The sequence below is a fragment of the Furipterus horrens genome, unplaced genomic scaffold (genome assembly GCF_987537825.1).
Source record: "Furipterus horrens unplaced genomic scaffold, mFurHor1.1.pri manual_scaffold_17, whole genome shotgun sequence".
Lineage (NCBI taxonomy): Eukaryota > Metazoa > Chordata > Mammalia > Chiroptera > Furipteridae > Furipterus > Furipterus horrens.
The window spans coordinates 109,348,215-109,363,900 of NW_028327187.1; the positions used below are offsets into that span (position 1 = coordinate 109,348,215).

Genomic DNA, 15,686 nt, shown 5'->3' on the forward strand with positions numbered 1-15,686 from the left:
GTGGACACCATTACCTGATGCTGGACCTTGAGGCCCACAAGGCAGGCAATCAGGAGGGAAGATCAGAAGCAGGCTCAAACCCACAGGCACTAGCTGAGTCCGTTTTTATTCTTACCGCTTCTGGCCTTGGTGTCAAGGTCATCCTGCAGAAGCCAGGGCTCTTCGTCACAGGGCTCAACACACACACCTGACCCAAGAGTCAGAGAAGCTGACAGGATCCAGGGGAACACAGAGGAATTACAGGCCTAGCTGGGCTGCACAACCATCGGCAGCTCTGTAACGGTGTGTGGGAACTACGCAAGGGCTGTTCTTCCCTTTGCCTTCCAAATCTCTCAAGAATATCCCTCGTGGTTTACCTTAACCAGAAACGTACAAGAAAGGGAATTCTGAGAATTGTAGTTCATCCTAGTCATATTGACACATTACAAAATCATCACATTCATTATTTAATGGTTATTTGTCTCTTCAGACCTTCCTTTTGTTCTTGAGTCAGCTTTAGTAAGTTATATTTTCCCCTAGGAAATTGTCTATTCTCCTATTTAAAAAAATTATTTGGGTAAAGTTATTTATGGTATTCTTATGCAATATTTTTAGCAATTTCTGCTAGACCTAGTTTTATCCATTTTTTTTGCTTATTAATATGGCTATATTCTTATATTGTTCTAGTTTAATTACATTATAATCAGAGACTATAGTATCTTTGTTATTGATTGCTTGGTATTTTCAGTTTTTTTTGTTTTTTTTTTTTTGTGTGATCTAATATAGCGATTTTCAACAGCTGTGCCTGTAGAGTTTTAAAATATGCAATACCTGACTGTTTAGTTAGGGCACTGAACTCTTTTCCCTTAGATTGTCAAATAAAAAAATCACAACAGCCAATACACTAATAGCCATCTGGTGTGAATGAATCAAAATTATACCTATCTTTCTGGTCAGATAGGCAAAAAATATATTTTTTGGTGTGCCACAGAATCTTAGTAATTACTTTATATGTGCCTTGAGATGAAAAAGGTTGAAAATTACTGGTCTAATACATGATTTTTATAAATGTTCCATGTGTGCTTGAAAATAATGTGCATTCTCTAAAATTGATTGTAGAGTATACACGTACAGACACACACATGATCAGGAATATTAATTGGGTTGTCCAATTTCTATACACTAATTCTTTATTTACATGATCAATTATTGACAGGCATATTCAAAATATCCTTCTACCTATTTCTTCTAGTAGTTATGTCAATTTTGCATTATTAATTTTGAATCTTTGTTATTAGATGCATATGTTTGCAATTATTATATCTTCTTGGTGAATCATTCCTTTTAGCATCCAGTAATGACCTTTTTTAATCCCTAATGATATTCCTTGCCTTAAAGTTTATCCTGTCCAATGTTACCATTGCTATGATTTTAATTATGCTCCTTTTTTCCTTCTCCATAGGGGTTTCTTTTACTTTCCTACCAGCTCAGTTATGTATTTAAAAAAAGATATTTGTTATATTTTTATCCATTATTTTGGTGTATATAGCAGGCAGCAGTGCAGGACATATATCCTGACAGATTGATAGATATTGAAGTTCTCAAACTTAGAGAAAAATTAAAATATACTTCCCTTTAAATAGAAATTGCTTATTGCTTGACATGTAATCAGAAGAGAATAAATTGCACAATGTATGCATAACCAAGGCCCAATCTTACCAATGAAGGTATCAAACCATATTAATTGCAGGACTCAATATAAAGTATTCACTTTGTATCTGCAAGGGACAAGAAAATAATACGCTCTTTCAAATAATACACTCACACAGCTTATCCCAAAATTATGAAATGGCTCCTATCCCTGAAGGGTGGTTTCCCCACGATTGAGAATTACTCTTTTATGGTATCACCAAAGAAAATTACAGTTCGAGGCTGGAAATATTTTATTGCATTAATAGTTCAGTATTCCTCTTCCTATTCCTTGGCCACTTATAGATGGTGTTATTTTTTTCTGTTGTTTGTGGGTTTCTTTCAGTATGTTTCAAACTGCTCTGATCTCCTGGTTAGCGGACATCAAAGAGACCAACGCTAGGCTCAAACCCTGTTTCTATTTAGAAATGTATGAGTCCTACCACTGGAAGTGACATTTATCCTAGTCTTAACTATGACAGCATACTAAGCACTTCCAATACCCACACTACACATCTGCTCATGGCGGCAGTTGGGGTCTACTTATTTCTACTGCTGGTTCTGCGAAAGGTTGCATTGGTAACCATGTTCATTAGGAGTGAAAGATCTATTTTGTTAAACTGGCTTAGTGTTTCAAGCAGCCAAATTTGCAGGCCACACAGAAAGCCTTTAAAAACACTTTTAACTCGATGTTTCCATTATTGTTGCAGTCAATTCTTTCAGCAAGCTCATGTACTTGAGAATCATCAAAATGAATCTCGTAGTGACTACTGAAAAGTTTCCACATGGCCTGAAATTCTTCCATGGAGATCATACCTAAAAGAATATAGGAGAATGCTGTGAGTGTTCATTTTAAGACCCACCTAAGGGAGGGATATGGAGGCCATACTGATGAATAAGTCCTAATTAGAAGCTCACTAACATGCCTGACCATCAAGACACTGAAGGAAATGAAAAAGAGAGTAAATATAAGAAACAATATGTCACTTTAAACTGTCAAGTGATCCTAAGATTATTCTTAAGCTGGCACGAGTAAACAGTGAAGGAATGGAGGGAGATCGTGAACTCTAGGACTATGTGTGGCATAGAAATTATAAGATCTAAAATCTAAGGGAGCGGGACATGGAAGGAGGGCAGAGAGGAGAGAAGCACCAAAGTAGAGGGAAAAGATACCCGGGGACTCAATAAGAGCATTGCAAGCAAGGGCTCTGCCATTTTTTATAGGCAATAATTTACTTCTGTGTTTTGGTTATTAATTTTTTGGGTGTTCAATGATCTCTGCAGTTAAAGACACCTGATGATCTTTTTTTAAGTTTGAAAATATGGGTGGTGGGCACACAATCAATATACAGAAGATGTATCATAGAACTATACACTTTAAACCTATATAATGTTACTAATCAATGTCACTCCAATAAATTTAATGAAAAATAAATAAATAAAGTATATGTGCAAGCAAAAGAAAAAGCTTGAAAATAAATAATTGTGCATCAAAGCTAAGGAGAAAATGAGTTTTTATAGCCCTCCATCCCTAAAACAGAATCAGAACTATAGAAATGATTTTTATTACCAGGAGTAACTATGATGTTTATGAGACTGATGCACTACCTGCTGTGCTGAGAGGGCAACTTTAAATGAACAGTGAATTATCTTTTCATCTGTGCTGGTGACTTATAAAAGGATCTTTTTTTGTCTGACTAATGGATACATAGGCTTATATAGGACCATATGGTCTCAAATACAGTTTGTAGCCAACTAAAATAACAATAATATTAAAGATGAGTTCTAGAAAGCAGTAGATGAAAACAGAGTTCTGGTTTCAGAGAAACAGACTAGCCTTTGCTTTCTATTGATAATGAACTAATCAAAGTTCATTTACCTGAGTGATCAGAGTCAATGACATTAAAGATGATTTCTAGGTCATATCGGTACCTGTAGAGTGTTTCGATTAGACCTGATTCAACCTAAAATAAAGATTTTCTAAGTGTTAAAACATAGAATTAATAACACAGATCAATTCAGTAAACATAACAAGCATAAAACATCATCATCAATTCAAGTTAGGTGGTTTAGATAGCCATGTGAGAAGGCAGGCCTTCCCTGGAGGCCCAACCCTCTTTAATCAGAGAGAAGACCACGCTCTTATGTTCGGAGGGGTCTGCAGTCTGTCCTACTCAGAGGACAGGGCCAAAGCTAATCAGGAAGCAGTAAATAACAACAGCCAACATTTACTGAGAACATCTTGTGTGCCAGGCTCTGCACTGAGGGCTTTTCTGTGGGTTGCTTCATTCAGTCCTCAACACAGCCCCAAGGAACAGAACAGTTATTATGTCCATTTTACAGATTAAAGAACGGAGAGGTATAGTAAGTTTCCCAAGATTCACATAGCTGGTAAGTGGGATTTAAATCTCAGCTGTCCGACAGCAAGGTCTGTGAGCTCAGTCACAATGGTAAACTGCCCCTTAAGGGAAGCCCAAAGCCTCCTTCCTGTGGATATTTGAAGTTCCCACCTGCACTTTTACTTCCCTTCTCTGCTCTTAACTTCTCACATCCCCTGCAATCAGCCCAGTCCTAGTCCCCATCAGCTCGCTTTCAGCCCAATGTTATAACTAATTGCTGATGAGTTGTCAACTAATAATTACTGGGCGGTGGGGGCTGATAACTCTCCCTGGGGTATTTCTATTTTAATAAAGGGTTCTAAACTTTAAAAGTCCTTAAGGTGTAAGATGTCATGTCAGTAACTCTATACACTCACAGTTTAAGAGGGAATATGTTGAGTATTTAAAGGGTGTGTTATATGAAAGAATGGATGTCACATCTGCACTTCTGCGAGACAGCACTTAAGAGAAGAATCACACATTTGACATGGATTTGCTTGCAGCAGCTTTTTCTTCTTTTTGCCTATCCTTAGAATGCACACGTTTCCTGAACAGACCCCACGTAGCAGGGAGGTCCCCCTCAGGCCTTTCCTAAGGCTGCCACTCCCACCTATTAGGTGATTTCCCTCCCAACTTTCCAAAGGACTACATTACTCTTACAGGTTGTCCAAAGGGTGTTTCTCTCTACCCAGGTTGTAGCCGGGGCTGCAGTTCACTTGCCTCTTTCACAGGTTTTATAATGTGCATGTTGTTGAAGCAGGACATGTAATCAACATTCCCATCCTGGTCTGTGGTAACGAGATGTGAACTGAGGGATCTCCACGGTAAATCCAGCTGCAAAACTTTCTCCATGGAATTAACCCACTGGGCCATAGAAATTTTTCCTAACAATAACAACCAAAAGAAAAAAAAAAAAAGAAAGAAAAGAAAACCTATTAACTGGTATAATTTGATAATGAAATGCAACCTCCTCAGGGGAGCCAGTGGGCAGCCTGGGTGCCTCCTCCCCCCTTTACAATTTGTCCTACAAGGTCCCAGGGGTCCGAGGGAGGAACAACTGCAGAAAGTGTCCCACAGCTCTTTCCCTTCCTGTTGTGTATAAGCAATCAGAGTCCAGTGTTAGACTTCTTTGTCCGTTTTCTAATTAACAAAATTAAGTATGTTTATAATAGAAGATTTGAAAATGCAAAAGGATTTAAAAATGATATAAAGGAGAAAAGATTACTTTTATTTTTAACATTTTGGCATATTATCCACTTTTCACTTTCCCAGGTATTATCCTTTTATTCCCTAACATTATATGTAGTTTTTCAAAGTATAAATCTTAATTTTTTCCTGATTATTAAAGATATGCTTTGTGAAATGACTTTGAATAAATATAAAACAAATGAAATAATAGTCACAATTTAAATGTCCATCCTACTGTGGGTATACATTGGGTTATCTCCAGTTTGGGGCTACCACAAACAGTGCTGCTAAGAACATTTTCATACATTCCCCTTTGGTGCATTGAACCTATAGCTCAATTTGGGGAGAGTGTATGTCTTAACACCCTTGGCCCTTGAACGTAGTAATATCTACTCACTTATTTTCATTCTTTTTCATTTCTCTTAATAATATTTTACAAATCTCATACATCAATCATTTGGTTTCTTCCTTAGACATGATTATCTATGATGAATGGTATCTTTTAAGGTTTTCATTATCTAAAAGTTAATTGCTGGCTATACTAATTATCAACTTATTCCCACTCAACCACAAATCTACCCTTCTTCACCCTGCTTTGTATTATTGGAGCTGAACTCTGTAAACGTTTCTTTTTTTGGCAGCTGGTATAATGTTAGGTTTTGTCAGCCGAGGGTACAGGAAGAATACGCTAAAACATAACAGAAGAAATAGTTCTGGTATGCTCTGTTTCTTTTTTCTGCAGCATAGTATGATTGCCAGAGGTGTGTGGGAAATGCAAAGGCACCCACTCAGAACTGAATTTCATTGACATCACAGTGGGTGCCTCCCTTGCTAGTAGTCCGTGGGAGACACAGTGGTGCAGAGCCCAAAGAGAATTTTGCTGGTCCCAGAGTGGGTGGCTTCATCCTCTCCAGTCCTGGTCCTCTAGCTGCAGACCACCTCTGACCTCAGACACCTCAGGAAACTTCTACAGTCACACCCTGTTCAATGAGGTCTGAATTTTAGCCTCTGTTGGGAGTAGGAAACTCTTCTAAGTTTGTTCCTTCTTTGGGTACCCTCTCTCAGCCTTAGAGACAGTAGCTGCTCCCTACACTTCCTATTTCTATATTCTTTAGAGCTTTATTTAATCCTTTTAGTAATTAATCCCTTTTTACTAGTTAGTAATTCTTTATACTAAGTTTTACTGTTCAAATTACTGATGCGGTTTCTATCTCCTGAATAGGCTCTGACTGATACATAGAGACATTTTATTTCTTCCTTTCTGATTCTTATAGTTTCATTTAACTTGCCTTATCGCACAAGCTAACATCCCTAGCAAAATGTTGAACAGAGTTTTGAGAGTAGGCATTGGTATTAGTTTCCTATTGCTGTTAATACCAAATTACCATAGATTTAGTAGCTTAAAATAATACAAATTTATACCTTAGATTTCTGGAGGTTGGAAGTCCAAAATCAGTTTCATGGAGAGAGGAGATGTAGCCTAGAGATTTATCATACTTACTGTGAGGCTGGTAAATGTACTACAATTCTGTATCCTCTAGAATCTAGCTGTTTCTTAACAGGCTGGCCTTTCAGTGTTTCTAATCTGACATATTACCAGAACAGGAGTCAAATTCAGGGTTGTTGTTTTTTTAAGTTGAAAGAAGTTTACTGAAAAGGAGAAATATGCCTTTTCCAAGCATATAATGGATTATATTTTATTTTTAGCTCTATCATTCCTCACTAGTAAAAATAGAGAACTGAAATCTTAAGAAAGCAAAAACAACAACAACAACAACAACAAAAACTGATCTGGATGTAATCTGCTATATTAAGAAATGATAAGCATTATATAATTTTATTACCTGTTTTATTACCATCCTGAAGTTGGAAGGAACTAATGAGATCACTTTTTCGTGATATCATTCTTTCCTTCAGTATTTCGATGGCACGTTTTTCAATGGTGTCGACCCTATGTTAGGAAAACAATTATTAGGTGAAAATTAAATAAATCATCCCATTTTGTTTCATTTTAATGTGTTCTGTTACCACGCACTAGTTTCTACTTTCAATGAATTGCCTACTTCATGTTACTAGGTAGTAAATGTGCATATATGTACATATGTGCATGCATGCTTTGTGAAATTTTCAAAGGATTACCATTGGTGTTTTCTTTCTTATTTCAAAGAGTCACATGAACAATCAATGTCTCAGACTATCCAAGATAATTTTGAAAAAAGGGAAATAGAGAGGGACTTGCTATAGCAGATATTGAAATTTACCATAAAGTTGCTGAAACAAAACAGCATGTATTGACACAAGAAGGGATGAATACCTAAGCAGAAGATAATAGAAATTTCACAAATATAGTGAACTATATATGGGGATGATATGTATGACAAAGGAGGTATGACAATTCAGTAGAAAGCACAATTGAAAAAAAATGGTGCTAGCATAGTTAACTAATTGACTGAATGCTAAACTTCTACACCAGATCATTTACAAAAATAAATTCAAAATAAAGAAGGAATAGAGAAACAAAGTAGTCATGAGTCATATACCCTCCCAAAAGCAAAATGGCAGATATAAATCCAATCATACTGATAATAACATCATATGTGACTGGATTAAATAAAAAAACACACATTTTAAGACTAAATTTAAAAAAAAAAAAAACAAGGTTCAACTATATGTTGTCTACAGGACACACACTTTAGTTTCAAAGATACAAAGAGCTTAAAAAAAAAAAAGGACAAAGATACACCATGCAAACAACAATTATAGAGACTTAGAGTGACTATACTGCTAGTAGACAGAATAGATTTTAAGACAAAAGCTGTTATTAGAGATGAAGAGGAATATTTTATGATAAAAGAGCCAATCCATCAAGAAGATAAAGCAATTATAAACACATATGAACCTAGTAACAGAGCTCAAAACTACATGAAGCAAAAACTGACAAAATTGAAGGAAGAAATAGACAATTCAGCAGTAATAGTTGGGATAGCAAAATTCTCTTTTTAAAACATTGCTTTTATTTAAACTTTTTAAAAACTTCATTTGAGAGAGAAAGGGAGAATGAGGGAGATATACATTTGATGAGGGAAAGGATTTTTTCCTATTTTGGTTATTATTGTATCACCTGTGCCTAAAATACTATCAGATACATAAATGCTCAATTTTTTTATTCAATCAATGAATAATTGCTTGTCTACTTTTGCAGGAAGAAGGAGAAGAGGGTAGAAGGGTCCACGTCAGGTTATTAATTTCAGTTGCCTATGGGGAAAAGGATTATTGAGGAGTAGGGGGAAAGAAGATTATTAACATTTCATTTATAAGTTGTTTTTTGGCCTCAACTGTTAACAATATATTCATTTTATAATGAAAAATCTTAAAAGGATAATGTTAAAGGGAAAAAAAGAAGACAAGCTATGCATGCCATCACGCAGAAGCACACACAAGTCTTTTCTCATATACACTTCTGGGTAGAGAAGAGATAAAGCAAGACCAGACTGGGCTGTTATGGGAGGCAGGGGAGCAAAGAAGGGTGTAGGTTACAAGGCTGGTGCGTGTGAGGACCTTTTTTTCTTTATACTCAATTAAGGACTTTTTGTGGATGCCTAATACTTTATTCATCTAAAGAGATGTATGAATTAAAAATTATTCCTCTTGGTGTCAAATATGAGTGTATTCGCTACTTAGTGTTTGGAACTATTTCCATTATGTCTATACCAATGAGTAACCAATAAGTTGCTTTCTTCACTCTTGTGGCTGCTCTTAAGTCACTCTAGATTGGTACTACTTGGTCACAGTAACAGCATTCAGTTCCCCTTAGGGGACACATACCTTTGGTGAAGAGGTGTGAAGCACATTGTCCTTGTTACTTGAAACTGCAAAAATCGAAAGGTTGAAGGAAATTCCACTCTGATATAAGCCCCCTCGTTGCTGCCTTCTTTATAATAATTGGAAACAGAGAAAACTGTGATGACCTGATTAAAGAAAAAGAGGGGCAGGTTCACACAGAATTAGTTCTCAAAATGTCCTTCAGTAAAGTCAGAAAAAGCTGATCTCAAAAAAAAAGCAAAAATCAAAGTTCAAAATCTGAAGTCTGACAAGATTTTCCAGTGATTCCATCAGAGAGAAACAAGGCTTTTAAATCAGTTTCTCAGAAACACTGACTTCTACCCTCATCCCCACAGTATACGGCCTTGCAATCCTATGTCCAGTTTTAGCTCCATATCTTAAAATCCCCCTTAATGCTTTGTTTTGCAAATTCTAATTTTCCAAGTGGGTAAACACTTTATTTTCTTTCCTTGTGATATTTGAGCATTCAAAATAAAACTTGCCTAGTATTGCAGTCTTTTTCTTTCACTTGGAGCTGAATGATTTAGAGGGCTCAGCCCCCCTCCCCAAAAGCAGTGCTGTAAGGGCAAAGAAATAGCAGGAAGGAAATAAGCGACCATGACCACTCTGTTGGGAAGGAACCAACCAGCTTTGGGGCTGTGGTGGAGGATAGCAGAGTAATATTTGTCAGTGACAGGAAACCAGGCTTAGGCCAAGTCCTGCCTTAATTAGCATGTCACTTCAGACAAGTCACTGCCATTTTCTCTCCATTTTCTTATTACAAAGAAACCATATAAAATACTTGTCTTAAGCACCTTTCAATTGTTAGTATAAGCTTCAAACTAATAGTTAAGAAAAGTAGAAGTTGAAATAGAAGGAAATGCCATGCAATTTGGTTTTCTTTTGTATGTATCACTGTTCAGGGTTAGAAAAAGGGACATCCCAGGACAACCTGGGACAAGAAACCAGTTCCTCAGTCCTCACCTCTTCTGGCCTTATCACATACCACTGCAGGAGCACAACATATGGCATTTTAGTGGGTGCAGCTAAGCTGACCACAGCGAGTGACTTGCTAGAGTTCACCTACTCAGTGAGCGGAAGGGAAGTGTGTTTTGTTGCTCTGTCCCACGCCAGACCCGCGCAAAAGTGAAAGTGAGCAAATTTGATTCACTGCTGCCTTTTATGTGCTCGGTGAGGATAAGTGCATTCTCAACCCCATGGTTAGTAACCTGTGGTTAGTAAAAGCCTTTCTGTGTGCATACTTAGTGTCACATGTAGAGTTTCTTTAGGAAAGTTTAGGGAAATAAACCAAAAATCCTGTAAGGTGAGGGACAGAGAGGCCCCTTCCAACAACTTATGTGAACCCTACAGTCTCCTGTTTCTGTCTATCAAAGCACGGCCTTCCTTTTTGGTACTAGGGAAGATATCTTCCCATGAGCCTCTAGGTGAGATGCATCTCCTGTAAAGAAAGAATATGCTGCAACGTTAGCTTACCTTTCCATTATGGCAGACTTCATACCCTTCGGGCTTACATTCGTGAGATGTGATAAGAAACTTCAAGTTGTTTCTCTCAAGAAAATTGCTGGTAACATCTGGCCCAAAAGAGCAGCCCCCTCCTCGCCTTGTGTTAGGATAGCAACCGTTTTTCCCTCTAGGATTGCTCCACAAAATATTGGTGACCTTGAAACAACAAACCAGATTAGGCTGCTACTTACAAGGGAGAGTTTATCTTTCTAGCTTCCAACATCTTTTCCAGAAATATTAACCCATGTTATCCCAAAGTCTTACTATTTCTCATTACTCCTTCAAAATTGTTTCATATTTTTCTCTTCTGTGAATCTTTTCCAGAATAATTTTAATGCCCGTAGCCGCCACAAACCCTTTCTGCTCATCCCCAATAACCAATGTTACAGTAACAATACGTAGTAATGATGAAGAATTAGCCCTTGGCTTTTTCCCCTTGTATCGAATTTATTGGGATGATGCTGGTTAACAGCTTTTTAAAAAAATCCAACACAGACTTCTGGCCAAGATGGAGGCTTAGACTGACACACTCTGTCTCCCTCCACAACTAAATAGGAATACAACTATCTCAAAACCAAAGATAACCAGAAATTCCAGAAAATAAAACTACCTGGAAGCCCAACGTGTGAAGTTATGAACCAGCGGTGCTCGCCTGGACGGGTAGGAGGGGCGACATTGGAATCGGGATGGAAAGGTCGGGCTGTGCTGTCCGCGGTAGCACCGGGGATGGTGGGACAGCGGCGGGACTGCGAGAAACGCCAGGGGAGCAATCCCAGCTGCCGACCGGGCAGCTCGCGATTCCAACACTGGGGAAGGCAGACCCCCCACTGCCTTGGACGGTGAGGCCGTGGGGAAGGAGCCTCCCGGTCTCTCAGTGGAGAGTAACGGCAAGAATCCATCTTGGACCCCTGCTCCCACACAAAGCACCACAGAGCGGTGAAAATGGTCGCTGATCACCAGGTAGTGAGGAGTGCACGGGGCGCCGCCCCCTACAGCCCGCCCAGGAAACAAAGGTAAACAGAAAACTGACAGGATGAAGCAGACCATGATTGCAATCCCAGTGACGCAGCTCACCAGGCAGCAGATGAGGGACCTAACCGATGAGCAAATAGGAAATCTTTCTGAGGCTCAGTTTAGAGCTATAGTCATAAGGTGGCTCACAGAATTAACAAAAGATCTGTAACAAGATGGGGAAGGAATGAAAGCTAGTCACACTGAAACGAACAAAAACACATACGAGACAAGTGGTGAGGAAATGAAAACCAGGGATCAAATCAACAAATCGGAGCACAGGGAAGGAACAAACGTCAACCAGTGCAGAAAGAGGAAACAAAAAGGGAGGAACATGAGGAGAGTCTCAGAAGCCTCTGGGACAACTATAAACGAATGAACATTTGAGTTATAGGATTGCCAGAGGGTGAAGAAGAAGAACTAGAAACAGAAAAATTATGTGAAAAAATAATGAAGCAGAACTTCCTGCACTTGGGGAAGAAAATAGACTTACAGGTCCAGGAAGCACAGAGAGTTCCAGAAAAACTGGACCCAGGGAGAACCACTCCAAGACACATTATAATCAAATTGTCAAAAATTAAAGATAAAGAGAGAATCTTAAAGCAGCAAGAGAGGAGAAGAGAATTACATACAAAGGGGTCCCAATAAGACTATTAGCTGATTTCTCAAAGGAGACTCTGCAGGCAAGAAGGGACTGGCAAGAAATATTCAAAGTAATGAAAACCAAAAACCTACAGCCACAAATACTATATCCAGTGAAACTGTCATTCGGAATGGAAGGGCAGAGAAAGTGCTTCCAGGATGAAGTAAAACTGAAGGAGTTTATCAGATCCAAACCACTGTTATATGAAATGTTAAAGGGGCTTGTTTAGGAGAAGGAGGATCAAAACTATGAACATTAAAATGAAAACTGTATCACAACAACCAACAACAGAAGCTAGGGAACCCAAACAGAGGCAAACTAAGTAGGCAACAAGAGTGTGAAAAGAATTATAGGTATGGGGAACATATTGGGGGCAGGTCAGTGGGGAGGGGGAATGGAGAAAAGGAGGGAGATGGTACAGAAATTAAGAAGCATAATTGGAGGGAATGGAGTAGACAGGAAGAGGATGAGAAGAACTATATGCACAACCAATGGGCATGGACTAAGGGGGGGACAACTGGAGGGAGGGGGTCACTGGGTGGAGGGGAGCAGAAGGAAAATAAATTGGGACAACTGTGACAGTATAGTCAATAAAACGTATTTTAAAAAGTGACAAAATCAATAAAAAGACTCCTACCCCTGCTAAAAAAATAAAACACAACACAATTGTTTCACAATTTTGGAATCTACAAAGGTCTTTTTGCTTAATAGAACTTCATTGCCATGTTCAAAGGAGAAAGTAGTTTCCCCACAACAAACACATATTAGGTGTTCTTAATATGTCCAAAGAGATAAGGTAGGTCTCTCAGTTGTGCCTCTGCCCTTGGTGTTTATCTTGTTGAGTATATGACATGAGGAAGCCTTTTCCCCATCACAAATATAGACAACTGCTCACCCAAGAATACATCTTAAAGCACCTCCTTCACTTTATGCCCTCTTGGTAAGTACATCTCATTTTCAGTAATACACCAATTGGTTTCCACAAGGTGTTCTACCAAATCTACAAGTATTTTATTAGCATAACATTACCTTTATGGGTTGAAATAGGCAAATGCAGGCTACATGATAGCCAGGACCAAAGTCCCAAGTTGCTAAGAATGTTTTCTTAATGGAAAATTGGGGCCTCCCTGTTTGTGGCTCTAATCTATGTATAATGTTTCTTTATTTAAATGTCTCCTACAGGAGCTTACAGCAGTACTGAGAAAAATTGACTTTGTGGCTAACAATGTGCAACCTTGAGAAAACTCTCTGAGTCTGTTTCTAGAGCTTTAAAATCAGAGATTTGGGCCAGATGACTTGTAAGGTATCTCAAAGTTCTAATAAACTATGTGTAGGTGAAAGTCACAAGCCCTCTGCCGGGGGGCCTGCAAGTGGGACCCCCCTGCCCAGGTGTCCTGTGACCTCAGCTTGCAAGAACTTGCAAACGAGTCTTGCCGGCGCCAGCAGCCGCATGTGACTCCTGGTGGCTGAGTCACGGAATCCAGGGAACAAAGAGGGCTGAAGACCTAAGACTCCTTTCCCATAGTGATAACATCAGATGTGGTGCAGACCCTTGGACCCTTACTCGCACACAATTCTTGGGGGCCGGTTTACAAGTCTCTGAGAACAAAGAAGCTTGAAAATTAGTGTCTCCTCTCCCCTAGCAACTATATCGGATATGGAACAGACCCTTGGACCTTTGTGATTTACCGCTTTGCTCTGTAGCCCTATGGGTTAATGTTTATCCCTCTTAGTGGGATCACATAAGCCTTTTAGTTCTGTAGCTCTATAGGTTACTGTTTATCCCTTTTAGTGGGAAGAATGTTTGTTACCATGTAAACCTTTTTAGTTTCTATTTGGTTTTATTTTTTTTAAAAATTTTCTGTAATCCAATAAAAGGAATGGTCAGGCTGTTACTAATCGCTGACGGCCAGAGCGTGCTGCAGTCCGTTCGTCTGATCATTCTTCCTGCTGGAATTATCTCAGTGTCTCCAACTTTACACAACACTATGATTCTAAGAGTCTATATTTTCCATGTGTCTCTTTGAGGGCATGAAGAACCATGCATTTTAAGTTGTACAGTTATTCCATTGGGCCTTAAGAAGAGGACCAGAAGTGGTTGTCCCACTAAACATAATTGTACAGCCATTTATAGGTTTGACATTGAAGGGGAGCTAGAAATCAGTGAGGGAGAAGACACTGAGGTGGAGAGAAGAAAGAACTGGTTGGAGAATTACTCTGGAATGACAGGCACCTGGTCAGACTGGGGAAACCCTGAACCAGGCACATTCCAGACACTTGCAGAGTTTTTGATGATTGATTGAAGTGAGAATTAAAATCACCCAAAGAAGATTCTCCTTTCTCTCCCATTGAATTCCAACAATGGCACACCCTACCCTATAAACAAATACCATTGTAGGTAACTAAAGTGTACTTGTCCGCTATGTACCAGGAACTAAGGAAAGCAAATTAAAGGTGCAAGTAAAATTATTAAAATATTGGGAATAAGATTCTGGTCCATTTCACCCTGTGTCAGCTCTAGTCACAGACATAGAGTCTGCAAGCTACTTCATCTCTATTGTTGGGGCAGGAGGAGGTTCTATAACAGAATAATGACCCCCAGTCTCCCCCTCTCACTTCTTAAGGCTACATATCTCCATAATTCTACCCCATCTAGGCTTCCAGAGGCCATGGTATTCTTTTTATGCAATTCTAATCTCTTTGGTCTGATCCTTTTTATTTGCCATAATCCTAGAAGTGCTTATTCTAACCTTTGGTCTTCGGAATTTAGATGTCAAAATTTAAGAAGTCACTCTTTCCTACTTACTACAAGATATCTCTTAGACTTAGTTGATATTTAAATACTTCAGATGCACAAACCAGTGATGAATTCTATTTCTCTTTTACTACCCCTTCTCCCTCCCTATCTCCCTACCTCTCTTTCTCTCTTTCTCCTCATTGATCAGAGTATATTTTACATCAGAAATCACATTTTAGTCAACATTTTGATCAATCAAGTTTTAAGGGTACAGAATCAAGAAATAGAGGTTAGCCCTAGCTGGTGTGGCTCAGTTGGTTGGGTGTCATCCCACAAAGAGAAAGGTTTCTGGTTTGATTCCCAGTCAGGGCACATGCATGGGTTGCAGGTTTGGTATCTGATTGGGGTGTGTACAAGAGGCAACCAATTGATGTTTCTCTTTCACATTGATGTTTCTCTCCCTGTTTTTCTCCCTCCCATCCCCTCTCTAAAAATTAATTAATTAATTTTAAAAAAAGAAATAAGAGGCTTCTTGGGGGTAAGCAATTAGAAGAAAGCTGGCAGTACCATGATACTAGTAGCAATAGTAGCCCAGCTAAAAAGTTTGACAGAATCAGGGAAAGTAACACATGAGAATAGCCCTCTTGAGGCCAGAATAAGCCTAGAAGATTGCCAATACCCTGCCCTTGCAAAGGAGTCCAGCTTTAAAAGGATC

At 38.8% G+C, this 15,686-nt stretch overlaps 1 protein-coding gene across 1 annotated transcript in view; it reads right to left on the reverse strand.

The window, feature by feature from the left end:
- Positions 1-2,293: 2,293 nt before the first annotated feature.
- PPEF1 (protein phosphatase with EF-hand domain 1) overlaps positions 2,294-15,686 on the reverse strand; it is a 57,704-nt gene continuing 44,311 nt past the window's right edge. Inside the window, exons 11-16 of the mRNA XM_090264166.1 lie at positions 10,551-10,736; positions 9,060-9,202; positions 7,079-7,185; positions 4,767-4,930; positions 3,548-3,632; positions 2,294-2,484 (exon numbers count right to left, since the gene is read on the reverse strand). Of these exons, the coding sequence (XP_090120292.1) occupies positions 2,294-2,484; positions 3,548-3,632; positions 4,767-4,930; positions 7,079-7,185; positions 9,060-9,202; positions 10,551-10,736 (876 nt within the window). The remainder of the gene's footprint in view (positions 2,485-3,547; positions 3,633-4,766; positions 4,931-7,078; positions 7,186-9,059; positions 9,203-10,550; positions 10,737-15,686) is intronic.